The 15,831-nt window shown below is 37.2% G+C and overlaps 2 protein-coding genes and 1 long non-coding RNA gene across 16 annotated transcripts; 2 read left to right on the forward strand and 1 right to left on the reverse strand.

The window, feature by feature from the left end:
• The first annotated feature begins 239 nt into the window (after positions 1-239).
• On the forward strand, positions 240-5,872 carry LOC104211786 (uncharacterized). 4 transcript variants are annotated; one of them, XM_070167657.1, is made up of 5 exons: positions 240-491; positions 622-748; positions 2,604-2,733; positions 2,879-3,208; positions 4,973-5,872. In XM_070167657.1, exons 4-5 carry the CDS (start codon positions 2,881-2,883, stop codon positions 5,701-5,703), a joined length of 1,059 nt encoding a protein of 352 aa, XP_070023758.1. In that variant the 5' UTR covers positions 240-491; positions 622-748; positions 2,604-2,733; positions 2,879-2,880; the 3' UTR covers positions 5,704-5,872. The 4 variants fall into 4 exon arrangements, with proteins under 4 accessions (XP_070023758.1, XP_070023759.1, XP_070023760.1 ...); XM_070167658.1 differs by having other exon boundaries at positions 353-491; positions 1,740-2,733; XM_070167659.1 differs by having other exon boundaries at positions 353-491; positions 2,664-2,733.
• Positions 5,873-6,433: 561 nt separating this feature from the next.
• LOC104211785 (uncharacterized) lies at positions 6,434-11,216 on the forward strand. Of its 10 annotated transcripts, XR_011405226.1 has the most exons (8): positions 6,438-6,922; positions 7,052-7,222; positions 7,370-7,432; positions 7,641-7,680; positions 7,813-7,857; positions 10,026-10,109; positions 10,273-10,398; positions 10,521-11,216. It is a non-coding gene; the product is annotated as an uncharacterized lncRNA (long non-coding RNA). The 10 variants fall into 10 exon arrangements; XR_707227.2 differs by having other exon boundaries at positions 6,434-6,737; positions 6,824-6,922; positions 7,052-7,680; positions 7,813-7,872; XR_011405221.1 differs by having other exon boundaries at positions 6,435-6,922; positions 7,370-7,680; positions 7,813-7,872.
• Positions 10,586-14,165, reverse strand: LOC104211784 (type I inositol polyphosphate 5-phosphatase 4-like). 2 transcript variants are annotated; one of them, XM_009760908.2, is made up of 7 exons: positions 13,757-14,165; positions 13,570-13,657; positions 13,366-13,476; positions 12,677-13,282; positions 12,101-12,364; positions 11,669-11,855; positions 10,586-11,555 (listed from the first exon to the last, which is right to left on the reverse strand). In XM_009760908.2, exons 1-7 carry the CDS (start codon positions 13,854-13,856, stop codon positions 11,535-11,537), a joined length of 1,377 nt encoding a protein of 458 aa, XP_009759210.1. In that variant the 5' UTR covers positions 13,857-14,165; the 3' UTR covers positions 10,586-11,534. The 2 variants fall into 2 exon arrangements, with proteins under 2 accessions (XP_009759210.1, XP_009759209.1); XM_009760907.2 differs by having other exon boundaries at positions 10,586-11,559; positions 13,757-14,164.
• Positions 14,166-15,831: the final 1,666 nt, after the last annotated feature.

A 15,831-nucleotide genomic window follows, 5' to 3' on the forward strand; every position in this document is an offset into this window, starting at 1 on the left:
TATGATAGGGGTGGGCATAAAATCCGAAAAATCGAATTCCGAACCGAACCAAATTAATTTGATATTTCGGTTTCGATTTTTTCGGTATTTCGGTCTAATTCGGTACTGAATTTTTGATATTTCGGTATTTCGGTATTTCGATTCGGTTCTTGGTATTATAATTTTACAATTTCGATAAACCGAAATACCAAAATTTCGGTGAACCTATATAATATATATGACTATATCTAAGCCCAATTACCGAATGACTATAGCCCAGTACCCATACGGCCATACCGTCCCAGCCAGCTCCCCAAGCCCAATTACCCAAGCCCCAAGCCCATTACTCTTCCTCTCTAATCTCCTCTTACCACTTACAGCCTTAGTTACTCTCTTAGACCATCTGAATCAAATTAGGGCATTAGGATGTCATCTGAATCGAGAATCGACTGCCAGTCTACGAGTTACGCAGTCGAGCTCTCATCTCATCACCGGTTAACTTCACTACTTTTGTAAGTCTCATCCCAGTACTCTCTGAGGTTTCTTCTGAATTTTTATATTTTTAAGTTTTGAATTTTTTGAGTTCAGAGTTCAGACGCATAATTCTTTTAATTTCTGATTTTCTGCATCAAACTAATTTAGGGTTATAGGCGGCGATTTCCAGCTCGATTCGATTCCTCACTCCTCACAAATTCCGGGCAAACGAAGAGTCGAAGACGCTGCTGTCCTGTTCCAGTGTTCCGAGCTCGATTCAATTTCAATTTCAAAGGTATGTTTCGTTCTCTTTTGGTTGTACTGCTGATTGAATGAACTGCTGTTCCGAGCTTTTCCCTTTAGTAGGCAAATATCATCTGTATCACGTTCATGCTGTTTAATTCATTTGCTTGTATAATAATAGTTGTGAGTACACGACTATGTGTTAGGCTTACCATATGATTACTTTGTTTAGGTCTGATTTTTAGAACTTTCCTTGCATTTTTCTTGTGATAGACACTTTAGGATGATGACAGTTGAGTGAATTCACTGTTAGTCTTCTTTGTTGTGACTTTCTTATGGTTGCTGGTTGCTCGAGTCATAAGTTAGCTTGTTGAAATCTTAGTTTCTTTCAGGAATATTTCACAAGGATAACAGAATGTGAAGAGTTATAATCATCTCTTGGTGCGTATGATGTTTATTTGGATGTGATCTGAGGCGAATAAAGGACTATCTGAATTTGCATATATGATGCCACAAATTGTAGATTAGGAGTATTTTGTTAGTAACTAGCTAGCTAGTGTTTTTGGATTCATTCACTTGTTCCTTCCTTTATGTTTACTTTGCTAAGTCTACTTGGATTAGTTAACTTTCAAAATCTATTGAATCTAAGGACTAGCTGTGTTCAATTATGTCTTGATTGTCAATGGTATATATCATCTATGAAAGTTAACGAGAAACTCCTGTTTCTTGACTATTTTATGGTGTTTGTTGAAATTCAATAACAATGGTAAATATAGACGAGCAATACGAATAATAGTGAGAAGTATAGTAGTTGGTGATTTAACCTTACTACATACAGCAATTTCTACTGTTTATCACAATTATTCACCAAATATAGGAAGATATTAGATGCCAAAAAAACTGATATTTGTAAGTTATGATTATGCTCTCTCTGTCTGATGGAATCTTGAACGTTTTGGAACTATTGCCATTGATGCATCTAGCAGACTAGCACTATGAGGGAATCAGCTATCAATACATAAAGCATAAAGTTTCTATTTCAGGGCAGCTACTAATTATGCTAAGGCCAAAAGAGGCAGCCCAAAGTTCAAAGTCATGTGCTTTCCAGTCTCTGGAAATGCTTAGTTGAGACTCAAGGAGTGAAATTATTGAGACTGACCCATCAGAAAGCCCCACAGCGAGGGATGTAGCTGATGGGTTCCAGTTTATACACAAGCACATAGAGGAACTGACATGTTCATCACATACCTCTAGCAAATGATTCCCTATAAGAAAGAAGAAGATGTCATTGTAGCATGGTAGTGCTTCAGTTAATGCAAAAGTACAGTGTTAAATGAAGAAAGGTACCACAAGGACCACCAGTGCTAAATGAAAAAGGATAGAAAAGCCGATGGCAATATGATATATATAAGTCCATGTACTCGGACGAATCAGAACAAAATCATAATACTTGTTAGAATTATGATTTTAGTCAGCTAAAACGTTGGACCTATAGAATGGTCTTCGAGGTCATTAAGGACTATTTTAGGCCGATTAAAGGGAAATTTATTTATTTATTATTTTTCTTTAGGTTCCTTAAAAATTATATTCTCTATCTATATTTACTATTTATATACTAAACCTTAATAAAGAGAGCATCCTTAAAATTAAATTAGGATGTAACTGATACAATCCTTCCCTCCCCCCTCCCCCACGTCAAGCTGACGTCCGCCATCTGCCCAAAATTGCTGTAACAGCAGTCGAACAAGAAGACCCAATATTGACCCATTAAGCCCAAAATCCAGCATTTTGAGCAAAGGTGGTCCGCCATCTGCCTTCATTTTGGCGTATCCCCAGTGGCCATACCATCTTCATGCTCAATTGAATTTCACATTTCGGGCAACTCTAAAGAGCATCTCTTCTTGTAGCCTCTACCTGTTGCTGTTTTGCGCAACTATAACAGAGGCGTTACTTTGTTCTTTCCGGAGTTCGACAGCCGTTCAAGGTAGCCGTAGATAGTAGATCGTTGGACACGCCCTGGTTCGCTGCACTAAAAAGGTCAATTTCGTTCTTTTTCTTTTAATTATCTTTCTTTGAGAAAACATATTTCTCTTATAGTTTATAGTTCACAACCTGGTCGACGAATTGTCCAACTTACCTGATTTATTTTTTCCCATTCACCATATTTGTTAAACTTATGCAGGTATGGATATAGCTCATTGCCACCTTGATGGAAATGCCGATGCTGTGGAGTTTTGTCTACACGAATCTTTCCATAATGTTCTCGCCGCTTGCACCTATACTTTACAAGAAGGAGATCAGCCTAGTAGAACTGGCAGTATATCCCTCTTTGATGTTGATGCTGAATCCAGTCGACTTAGCTTGACACACAGAGTACAAACAGCTGGTATTTTTGATATAAAATGGAGCCCAGTTGGTGGAAATGTGGGTCCATCACTTGCTCAAGCTGATGCTAATGGTTATGTGAGAGTTCACAGACTTGAATCTTGTTTGAATGAATCAGAAATTCCTGGTATGTTGGAGCGTCTCCTCTTGTGTGATATTTTATAATTGTCATTGTGGAAAATGTTAAGTGACGGAGAAAAGAACTAATATTCTTTACAGTTAATGAATGCCAAGTTGTAAAGTGAAGTGAAATGGGTATTTTGGATTCCTATAATGTGATATTGTAAGGGTGTGTAGTATGTTGTATTGTATCATTGGAATATGAAGAAGTCCCTCTGGTTACTGTCAGATCATGAATAAATAACTGTATGTGATATTATTTTCTTACTTTTATTACATTTGTATATAGCAGTTGCTGGAAGGAAGGAAAGACTGAATTTTTTTAAGTAATGTGTAGATTGTAGGAATTGGAGTACGATGTGTCAATGTCTTAGATGTAATACATGTTGCTTAACCACTTCCATTAGAAACTGAATATTTTTATTTGAAAAAAGAACTTAGCTATCAAGAAGTGTCCCTCCGTTGAAATATCATCTTTTAAAGTCTTTATAAGTAATTCTCTAGCAAAGTAAAGTGGTTACTCAGAGTAGTGGTCAACGACTCTTAAGTTTTTTGATACCAACATTTTTTTTTCTTGTAAGTCTTCATACTTCATAAGTAGCTTGGAATGCATAAATCACAAGTGTGAGGGCATATATTTTGACAGAGTATAGGAGTTCAATGTGTAGGTAGAATATTAATAGAATTACACAGTTTTCTTTTCTCACTATAAGATTGAACCAAAGGAAAGGAAAGACTGGAAAGTTTTAAGAATGTGTAGATTGTAAGAATCACAGTACGATGTGTCAATGACCTAGGTGTAATACGAACTTCATAACCATCTTCATTAGAAACTGAATTTTTCTTAACTTAGCTATCAAAAACTTTCCGTCAGTTCCAATATCATTCTTTTTTAATCTTGGCCAAATATATATGCGGCCCCATAAACTTGTCTGATTTTTTTATTTAGACACTTGAACTCAGGCTACTATTTTTTGGACATCTAAACTCATTAAAAAGTGTACCAATTAGACAATTAGTAATTTAGGTATAATTAGAGAAAATATGTCTAGTTGGTACACTTTTGAAGGAGTTTAGGTTGTCCACTTGGTACTAGCCTGAGTTCATGTGTCTAAATGAACAAGTCAGATAAATTTAAGGGGCACATATATATTTGGCCTTTAATCTTTAATAAGTAAATGGCTAGCCAACTCAAGCGGTTACTCAAAGTAATAATGAAAGACTCATGTTTTTGGTATTGATAATTCTTGTCTTGTGAGTGATCATACTACGGTAGCTCGGAATGCATAGATCATAGGGGGGCATATTTTTAACTGAGTGTTAAAGTCCAATGTTGTGCATGCTGAATATTAATAAAACTACCTAGTTGTCTGTTCTCATGACAAGAAGCAATGACCTGTCAGCACTTCTCTTTGGTGTTACAGTGTGAAATGATATATTTTAGAGTTTGAAACACTTGATAAGTTAGTTCTTTTGTTTGAGCGCTTCAATCATTATCTCCATCTTTACTATCTTACTAGAGATTATTTGCTTTTTCGGCGGGGGGCTGGAACATACATGCTTTGGTGCTCAGTAAATTCTAACAAGTATTATGATTTTGTTCTGATTCGTCCGAGTACATGGACTTATATATATCATATTGTCATCGGCTTTTCTATCCTTTTTCATTTAGCACTGGTGGTCCTTGTGGTACCTTTCTTCATTTAACACTGTACTTTTGCATTAACTGAAGCACTACCATGCTACAATGACATCTTCTTCTTTCTTATAGGGAATCATTTGCTAGAGGTATGTGATGAACATGTCAGTTCCTCTATGTGCTTGTGTATAGACTGGAACCCATCAGCTACATCCCTCGCTGTGGGGCTTTCTGATGGGTCAGTCTCAATAATTTCACTCCTTGAGTCTCAACTAAGCATTTCCAGAGACTGGAAAGCACATGACTTTGAACTTTGGGCTGCCTCTTTTGATATCCACCAACCACAGCTAGTGTACACAGGGTCAGATGACTGCAAATTTAGTTGCTGGGATTTGCGAGAAGATCCATCTAACTTGGCATTCCAAAATAGAAAGGTTCACACAATGGGGATTTGCTGCATTACTAAGCGTCCAAGTGATCCTTACACCTTACTCACCGGTTGCTATGATGAACACCTGAGGGTATGGGATGTAAGATCAATCTCAAAACCTGTACACGAGACATCAATCTCCTTAGGTGGAGGAGTTTGGAGAATTAAGTACCATCCTTCTGTACCTAACCTAGTCTTGACAGCTTGTATGCACAATGGATTTGCAGTTGTTAAAGTTAAAGGGGATACAGCTGAAGTAATTGAAACCTACAACAAACATGGTTCCCTGGCATATGGAGCTGATTGGCAAAGAGGATTAGGGAGGAACGGTAGGGGTAAGAATAATGTCATTGCTACTTGCTCGTTTTATGACCAGCTTCTTCGTGTGTGGATACCAGAAGGTGATATTCCTGAATGTGACCCTGTGTTGTAGAATATGCTTTACAGGAAACAACCAAAAACTTAGTCAATTTCTTGAGGTGTATGAGCCTGTGTCCACTGTATTATGGAATTTCAAATTGTATTTCTGTGTTTGGTGACTAATATTTATGGCTCTGTTTCAACAATTTACAGTTGGTAAAGCAGAGGGCTATTATGCTAAAGTGGCTCAATAGTTTCTCTGGCCTCTCCATCACTCTGCTCATGGAAATACCTAATCCTCTTTAAATTCTCAAATCTTTTAGTTTCTTTTTAACCAGCATTTCATTAAATGTTATTATTGCTTGTAAAAAAAATTAAACGACAACACGATTGTTGTGCTCATATGCTATTCTTTATTTTAAAATTTTCTTGAGGCCTCGATAAAGTTGATGAGCCACTCACCTCTCCAGTTATAACTTTCTTCGAAATATCATCTTTGTTCCTTCCCAGCAGCAGTTGACATTCTCTAAGGAAAAATTACTCAAGAGGCAGGGATGTAGAATAAAAGCTTCTGAAGATAAACCAAACTAGTAATATGGTTTTGGTCTTTCTTTTAGCTTCCTGTAAAAAATCGAAAGAAGTTTGCTCCCATAGCTTGAGTTTATTTCATTTAAATTATATAATACATTTCATAAGAAGTACATAGGCGTGTTTCAGTTTGTTCATTAACCATAATTTAATAAAAAAATGAACTAAATATATAAAATAGGATAATAGTTAACACAAAACTCGTCCGATCCATTGCTTATGCATAGTGAATGCAGCTTGAAGATTGCTAGAGTTCCAAACGGCTTATGTTATGGATTATTTTGAGTTTGGGATGAGAATAACTATTTGCTTACCAAAATAAATCTGAAGTTTGCACTACCTCACACAAACTTTGGACAAAATTTATCTCAAGTTGCAAAAACTGTAAAACTCATAAACTGATACAACATATATGAAAGAAGAAGCCTGATTCACCATTGTTAAATCTGAGGGTACCAAGAATTTGTTGTCACTATGGCGAAAAAGAGGCGGGCGGTATCTGAAGTTTGCACAAATTGGGTACAGATTAAAGTTTTTTTAAAAAGTGAGTTCAGGTTAACTGGGTATGGGGTGAAATTTTTACATGACGAGATATTTTGAAACAGCTTCTCAGACAAGGAAGAGATGGCGGGAAATGATTCTTAGAAGCAATTCCTAACTCTAAATTCTATTCCGCGACTTTGCATCTGAAAAATCTCAAGGAGGTTCGTTTTGCTCCCTCATTTCCTCCAATAGAACTCGCATTCTTCAATTGATAATTCAACGAATTTTGAAAACTGAAAATTGATACAAATTGAAATTGATTTTGTATTCTAATATTTCGAAATTTTCAGAGAGAAGAATAATAAATCTGAAGAAACAAAGTCAAGAGCTTCAATTGGAGCTTGCAATTGCAAATGCTGAGTTTGAAGAGGCAAACCACCAGAAGGAATTTGCTGAGCAAGAGCTCAAAGGCTACGAGGTTGAATTAGCCAGGAAAGAATCTGCTATTCAAGCCCTAGGAGGTTTTCCATTTGTTTAGTATTTGAATTCGCTGATATTTACTGGTGAACTTTTTAAGCTAATTGAAACAATTTAATTAGCTGAATGTTAACTCCAGAAAATTACTTTTCTCCTATTTCTAAGAGATCTGTTTCAATTTTATGTTATAGTTTAGGATCGGTTTGATTCAAGATGAATTATCTATTTATGGATCTGATGTAGAGGCACTTGAGGTAAAAAATATCTACTCGAAGTTATATTCTCCTTTAAGGCGCACTTAGTTCTCTGTTAGCTTGTAATGATTGTTGAAGTTTGTATTAGATTTGTATTTCTACTTATTTATATTTGTATATCTGAACATTACTGCATTGGCTTGCTAACAATAACGCTGTTTCTTATATGAACTCACTGGTCGATTGATGATATTCTGAACGTGAAAAGAACAAAGAGGCAGAAACTCGGTTATGACATGCTTCCTTCAGTTAAAACTTCTCAACTCTCTTTGTTCTATTACAATCACTTTGGCTAAGTAGAAACTGCATCTTTAAGACTAACTACATTTAGAATGTCTTTGCAATTGTCTTTCTTATTCTATCTATCAATGCCTATGCAGAGATGGCTTCATTGAGAAAATGCATGAACTCAATGCACAGATAAGGTACTGTTTGTTGAAGTAAGTTATCGGTAGTTTTCACTTCTATTAACATGGACGTCATCTTATTTTAGTTTTTATGTGATTCCATTATGTGGCATATGAATTTTTTCCCCTGCAAATATTAGGAGTTAATTTTTGTGTGTCCTTAATGGGCAGTAATGTTTTACTATTGAAATGGAAGTATGAAGTCAGGCTAATTAGGTACTACCAGTAGATTTCTTTTCTTTCTTTGCAGATAAGGTTTATAGCTCTTATACTGTAGTTTTTTCAAAGGGAGTCTTGGAGTAACCGGTAAAAGTTGCTGCCATGTGATCAGGAGGCCACGGGTTCGAGCAGTGAAAACATCCTCTTGCAGAAATGCAGGGTAAGGCTGCGCACAATAGACCCTTGTGGTCCGGCTTCCCCGAACCCCGCGCATAGCGGGAGCCTAGTGCACCGGGCTGCCCTTCCATACTTTAGTTTTTTCAAACATAGGACAGCTAAGTGCAGGCTCGGAGATAAAACAGTCTCTAGTCAATCCAGGCTGATGTTAGAAGAGCTAACTCTTACTTGGCTGCTGCTAATATTTTAGGATCTAATTCATTTATACATGTCATGGCCTAAGTAGTACAACCAACTTGGCATTACATTAATGCCTGATTCAGTTTGTAGTACTTGATGTTTGAAGATGATCAATGTATATTGTTGTTTAGACATGCTTACAATCTTTGGGTATGTCATGATAACTAGCAAAACGTAATTATGCTTGGGGGTGATCATAATTTGTGGCTTCTTTTTAAATGAGAAAGACGAATACTTTGACCTTCTGAATTAGAATCTACAGTTATACAATGATTATGTGGTTTTTATTTCGCTTTTCAAGGGGAAGTTTTATAGAGCTGTGGTTAGACCTGCCATGTTGTATGGGGCGGAGTGCTGGCCGGTGAAGAACTCTCATGTTCAGAGAATGAAGGTTGCGGAGATGAGGATGCTCAGGTGGATGTGCGGGCTCACCAGGTTAGATAAGATTAAGAATGAAGTTATTCGGGAGAAGGTGGGGGTGACCCCAGTGGATGAGAAGATGCGAGAAGCGAGGCTCAGGTGGTTCGGGCATGTGCGGAGGAGAAGCCCTGATGCCCCGGTGAGGAGTTGTGAGCGGCTGGCGGTGGTCGGCTTGAGTCGAGGCAGAGGGAGGCCTAAGAGGTATTGGGAAGAGGTGATTAGGCAGGACATGGCTAGAATGCGGATTTCCGAGAACATGGCCCTTGATAGGAAAGTCTGGAGGTCTAGTACCAGGGTTGTAGGATATGGGCTTTTAGAATTTTTCGTACTTCTTCCCCGGGGTTGGGTGGGGTTGGGTAGGGCTCTCCATAGATGATTTGTGTATTGGATTGTGCCCCCTTATGGTAGTTACTGTTTGATATTATTGCATGCCATTTTATTTATGGTTTTTATGTTTAGATAATTATTTATGTTATTTCTGCTGGAGTTACTAATGCTCTTTTGTTTTTTTTTTGTTTTTCTTTTCCTTTCCTGAGCCGAGGGTCGATTGGAAACAGCCTCTCTGCCCTTTCGGGTAGGGGTAAGGCCTCTGTACGTATTACCCTCCCCAGACCCCACTTTGTGGGACTATACTGGGTAGTTGTTGTTGTTGTTGTTGTTTCGCTTTTCAAGATTAATTTGGTGATATTGTATAGTAAGAGAAACAAAGAATTTTTTATTAAGCCCAGTCCTCTAGCCTATATTTCTTGTTCAGTTCTGGCTCAGAAGTATGCAAATAATATAAATTGAACGTGATCCAGCGGTGTTATCACTGGAACTAGTACATATTCCCTCCATTGGCACTCATGCACATTAGTTGTTCAACCGGGAAAGTGTAGACATGGAGATGCAGAGCAAATATTCTCCACTATTGTGATAGTAATTTAAAACTCTGAGTTTCTAATTTGGCAGAAAAACCTTTTAATTAGTGCCAGTCTTGTTAGTATACTTCTTTTCTTGAGGGAACTGGATATCTCAAATTTATTTATCAAAGTGACACGTTAGCTCGAGCACAGAAGATTTAGTGGCCAGATATAAATTTATCTGTTTCTGCTCCAACTCCATAGCTCATTTCATTTGAATTTTGTGACTTCACCATGTTGAGATTTAGCTGACCTGCTGTTAAATGGCTGAGTTTTCTTCTACTAAAGTGGATGCAGGAAATTCCATGAGACAATAGACAATAGTCTCTACATTCCAAAATGATAATTGCAGCGAGCCAGCATCAAATCCTGGTGTGTTAACGCTCACAGATAAGCGCTCTCTTTTTTTGATTTGTTGGGGAGGTTCTTCTATTATAAGGATGTTCAAATTTAAAGATTTCAAAAATTCTATTGTTGCTTTTCTATACGATAGCTTTTTCAAGGGGATCAAGAATTTTTAAATCTTCACTAGTAGGTTCTGCAAAAACCAAAGCAGAAGATGCTGAAGCTGTCAAAACAGACCTCCAGAATAAGCTGGCTCAGACAGTTCCCAGATCACTAAGGAAAAAGAGGAATACCAAGTTGAACAGAATATTCATAGGCAGGCAACTTATTACGTTTTTGTTAAGCCTAACTGCTCTCATTTCCTTTTTTATGTTGCTGTATTGTCTGGTTATTAGTATTAGGAGAACTTAGTATGTTGAGCTGTGTGGCGTTTTTCAGCTTGAAGAGAAGTTAAGTGTTTCAGAGAGGAAAGCATCAATGATAGAGGGAATCACAAAAGAACATATGGAAATGCAGGAGTTAGCCAGATATCCTTTAATCGATATTGTTTGGACTCCTCTACTTATAGCTAATTATTTACTAGTTCACCTCATTGGTGGAAGAGAATGAATTTGTAGTGGATCTCATATTTTCATGACATGTTCCACATTTGCTGTTACAGTCTCGTAATCTCCTATTGTATTACTGAGAAACTCTTTCACACCTCAAAATGACACTTATGGAATGAGCACCCATGCTTTAGATTTGTCAACTATTTTTGTGTCCTTGACTGGAAGCAAGCAGCCTTCTGAATCAGAAAAAGATGTGCTTCCCTTGGTGATGAGCTACAGAGGTCGGTATCTCCCAGTTGTCATAGGGACAATGCAGAGGCATTAGGTGAAATTCTTCAAGCAGGTGATGAATATGAGCTTCTTGTAAGTAGTCCCTGACATTAAGCTGATGATAGTCAAAAGCAGGACACTGAGGTGCTTACGTTTCTGCTCTTATGTCTTCCACTGGCTTGGCTAAGCTTTGTTCTACTATAGATAGGTCTAGTTTGCAAAATTGACACTCCTACTTTTCTACTCATTTCCCCAATACTTCCCAAAGAACAAATTAATGAAAACTGTAAAATAAAACATACTGTTACCATGAGGATAGTTGTATTTCTGCTCTTTCAGCAATCTTTTGCATTGGTAAAGAAGAAAGTTAAATGTACTTGTCTCTAATATCCTAATAAAATGGTTGTCACCGCCCATGCTCTACCTCCCATTATTGTGGTATTATGGGGGGCTTGAAAGTGAATCCACCAGAATGCTTTTTTGAAGGATTGGAAGTGATTGTCGTAAGAATATGAATTGTTTTGTTCGGCTGAATAGGAAGTCATCTATTGGATTTTCTGTTTGCTCATATGTTGTTGATCCTTATATATCCCTCACAATCAATGATAAGACTGGAGATCTAGCATCTCTACTACCCTTGCCCTGTACCTGGCTGCCTGCCAACATGTCCTCAACTTTAGAACTTTGTAAATTGACATTCAAAAAGTCATCCATAATCAGCTAAAGAGCCAAGAAACTACAGTGAACAATGAGTCAGATACTTACAGCTTTACTAGGAATTGTGGAGGGGACTGATGGAGGAAATGAAACCAGACCTGAACGGGCACACTTTTGATCTTCAACATGTATAGAGAATAAAGCAGAGACGGGCCGATGGTCAGAGAACTTGCTTTCACTGCGGAAATAGGAAAGCTGTTTAACTCCCTTACCATACCATAGGATCCTATCGCACCTGCCATCAACATTCCAAATGTCATGATAGTAAGTATGAGCACATAGGGGCTAGCAATGACCATTACTTGGTCAGATTCCTATAGAATCTTTCTTTTGTTTAATTTAAACCATCAGTTTTGGACAAAGGGACTAGACCTGAGGTTTTTCAATTTTCTGGGGGATAGCAACTAGTGCCTTTTCGCAAGGGGTGGGGATGTTTAACTGTCAAAAGTACTAGGAAAAAATGTCAAGTGATGATTGTACCATGCTGGAGTTCTTTGCTTCTCCCCAGCTCTGCTTGGAAGTCCACCAGAATAACGATTGCAATTGTAAGAAGAATATTTGTATGTGGGTGCAAACTCTATATTTCCCTCTTTCCAACCCTGAAAAACTCCACCTTCTTCGAGTTCCTTCCGCAACTGGTCAAACTCTTGCAGGGCACTCCAATTTTGCTGCTTTATTAATTCCCTTGCTAAGTTGTCTTCCAAGTATAATCTGTAGTTGAGATCTCCAAACCAAAATATCTGGCTGTTCTACAAGAAAATGCATCTTGTCATCTTAGGTGAAAACATGTCATCCTTTTGTTATGCAGTGGAGTTTTAGTAATTATAAAAGATCTGCTTAGCCTCTCAGGTCTATATCTTTACTTTGAATCCATTACTTTCTGACTATTATTATTTCCATTATCATTCTTGTAGTTTGATTCTGAAAGGAAATTCCTCTGCCTATGTTTTTATATTGAACACAATATGTTGAATCTATGTTACAACGGTGTTGACCAGATACATTCATGTTAGGACAACTCTTGTAATTAGTTGGGTATGAGAAAGACTGACTTACTCATGTCCTAAGATGGTGAGAGGAAGACCTTTACGTCTGTCTTCTGGCTGCCGAGGGAAAGATGTTCTCCTAAAAATTTCCGAGACTTGATGGTTCCTTTTCCCTTCATCACCTTTCTTTTCTCCTGAGGCTAAGTGAGCTGCCACAAAACAAAAACTAGTTCCTCCTATGGACATGCTCACAGAGACTGATCCTTTGTTTCCCAAATAGCCCATAATACCACAAGCTACTGAAGAGACTTTCACCTCCGAGACACGATGTTTCTTTAGCAATGCCCTTCTCATCCAGACACTAATGAAGACACCAACCATCTTCTTGCTCGCCATCAATTTGTACCTACCAACACGATCTGAAAGCTCACATTTGGTTCTAGTCTGACCTCTTGCTGGACTTGATATTTCATAGTCACTCAGTCTCCTATCCGATTCAGCAGCTCCATCATATTGATAATTGTCATTCGTGACTGGAATGATCATGGGTGTCAACCAGGCACCACCATACTTGCTATTTAGAGTTTTACCGATGAGCGAGTTCCAGTTAGTTGCTTCTGTTGGATCTTCTGCTCCAATTACTGTTTTAGTCTTTAGAGGTACTATTTCTTGAAAGCTGCTAGAGGAAAAGCTTTCTTAAATGACCAATTCTTTAAGTGTGATGAGTAAAGAATGTTGTCTTTTGAATTTTATACATACCCAAGAACATAAATATCAGCTGGTTCTTTCAGATGGAGCCACTCAATCAAATCTAGAGCTAGACTTCCCACGGGAGATCTTCCTGCAACATTCCATGTACCAACAAAGATTCTACAGAGCAAATATCGAATTATTTCCCCCAAAAATGTATTATCCTGTAAAGCATTAAAGTCTATAACATGATATACAAACCGAAATGCTCACCTTAATTCATTGTTTCTAATGCATGGTTCCATGTCCAGTGACCTACCAAAAAAACCATCCATGCATTCATCATCTTGTTCGTCGTTATCTGTGGAAACCAACCAAAAGAACTTTGAATACATAAAACGAATTAAACGAATAACATCAAGACAAGACTCTATCAAGATTACCAAGAAATGAAATAAACCTGAAACTTCGCTTAAATGCGATGCATCAGCTTTGCTTCGTCTTTTGATAAACCACAACCGAATTGCTTTTCGTCTTGATTTTCGTTGCCTGTTACCCATGATTTGAAATAAAGTCCATTCCTCAAACTCAAAGAGATGACATCTCTTTCTTGTCAAGTTGGATAGCTGAAGAATATACACATGGCTGGCTTTTAGGCTCTGGGTAAAGCTATTATTGTATTGGTCGCCTTGATAGAAGAAAATGTCATGGACTGGACGAAAAAGACAGCCCCAAGAAGGTCGAAAACCACCTAATTTAAGCGATAATTCCAAGACTTGAAGAGAAAGAACGAAATGTCAAAGGTGGTTGAATTGCCCATTTGAGAAGCTTCTCTAAAAGTCTATTTTATTTTCACTGAGTAGTTCAACCAGGTAGAAATTGGAACAGAATATAGGCCACACAAGGTTCTATCAGTTTTACGATTATGTTGTACTTTTACAACAAGTTCATTTAAGTCTCGTGTGCAACTTTTTAGCTGTGTCTAGAAGTTATCATACCACATGGCCAGATCAAACTGTCTAAGACGTGCATTTGTTAATTACTTTCAATCAAACACGATACCTAACTAAACTAACCCTTTTTTACAACCGTACATATCTGCATCATTTGCGTGAGATGACATCGTCTCCCAAGTCTCGAATTCATCACTAGGGTCGCAAACGGTCGGGTCGGATATGGACGGGTCAAAAACAGGTAATGTAAAAATGGATAAATTAATCGATCTGACCCGTATTTAATACAGATAAAAACTAGGTTAATAGGCGTATAATGTGAATATCTATATTATTTATGGCTTCTTGAATATGCTTACTTTTGGGAGAATACCTAGTCTCCTAAATTTGAGGACTCGCCCAATTTAAGGTTTTACAAATGTAAAAACTAAACTAATAAGTTATCCATTGGGTATCCATTTTCGAAGTGAATAATATGATTCTTATCCATATTTGATCCGTTTTTAAAAGTCGATTATCCAACCCATTTTTTAATGGATCATATGAGTGGTTAGCGGTCTCCTATTAACCATTTTCACACCACTATTTATCACGTAATAAGATATGTTTTCACTATGTTTCCTTTATCAAATATCAGCTGCCAATTTTGTAACTGTCAAGCTTCACTACCAAAAACATGGATAGGTGAAGTATAGCAACGATGCTGCAGTACCCTCTATGGTTGAACAATTTTAAATATATTTATATTTATATCAAGTTTGTACCTTCTATAACAAACTAGTAGGTGGCATATTAGTGTTAGATGTTTATTGATCTAAAATCTTAGAATCATCTCTGACCATTTGGCTCGTACTGTCATGAGCAGTAAGTAGGATTATCAGTACTTAAGCTGTAATTGTTTAATTTAGGCCTCCATCATTAAAACATAAAATGTGAATTATTATTGAGAGAAGGTCGTGAAACGACCTATTACTTCAAGGCAGTAACTATCATAATAAATATTTCTTGTCCAAGTTGAACCATCCCAACATTATAATTATCCACCAGTTGTATGGTGACAGATTCTTCATTCTTGGCGTGGAGTTTTCAAAACTTGTATTTTATACTAGTATGATTGATGGCATTTTTTAGATTAAAATAGCACGGGCTAGTCAGTTTTCGGACTGGTCATTCAAAAATAGTCAGCGTTTGCCAAGCCATTGAAAAATAGCCATTATTTTGATGCAATAGAGACCAGTCCAGCATAATATATTGGAGTTCGGTGCACCTGTGTATGAACTTCCAGCAAATTATGCTGGACTGATATACTATACTAGCTCCAGTATAATATACTCGAGTTGCAGTATGCTTTGCTGGAACTCCAATATAAAAACCAGTATAATATACTAGAGTTCCTACTTTGCTGGAACTCCAGTATATTATACTAGAATTCCAGTATATTATGCTAGAGTATTTTCGGATTTTGAACAGTGTTGACATTCATATTTATCTTTACATAAAAAGTGGCTAAATTTCGATGACTTTTAAAACTGTGGCTATTTTTGAACGACCACTTATAAATATGACTACTTTTGAATTTCAC

The sequence above is a fragment of the Nicotiana sylvestris genome, chromosome 2, assembly GCF_000393655.2.
Source record: "Nicotiana sylvestris chromosome 2, ASM39365v2, whole genome shotgun sequence".
Taxonomy (NCBI): domain Eukaryota; kingdom Viridiplantae; phylum Streptophyta; class Magnoliopsida; order Solanales; family Solanaceae; genus Nicotiana; species Nicotiana sylvestris.

Coding starts and splice junctions, on each gene's coding strand:
- LOC104211784 (XM_009760907.2), bottom strand. CDS start 13,856: ATGGGTAACAGGCAACGAAAATCAAGACGAAAAGCAATTCGGTTGTGG. Junction 12,365..12,676: donor CTCACCATCTTAGGACATGA/GTAAGTCAGTCT, acceptor CTTGTAGAACAG/CCAGATATTTTGGTTTGGAG. Junction 11,560..11,668: donor CCACAATTCCTAGTAAAGCT/GTAAGTATCTGA, acceptor ACATGTTGGCAG/GCAGCCAGGTACAGGGCAAG.
- LOC104211786 (XM_070167657.1), top strand. CDS start 2,881: ATGGATATAGCTCATTGCCACCTTGATGGAAATGCCGATGCTGTGGAG. Junction 3,209..4,972: donor GAATGAATCAGAAATTCCTG/GTATGTTGGAGC, acceptor TCTTTCTTATAG/GGAATCATTTGCTAGAGGTA.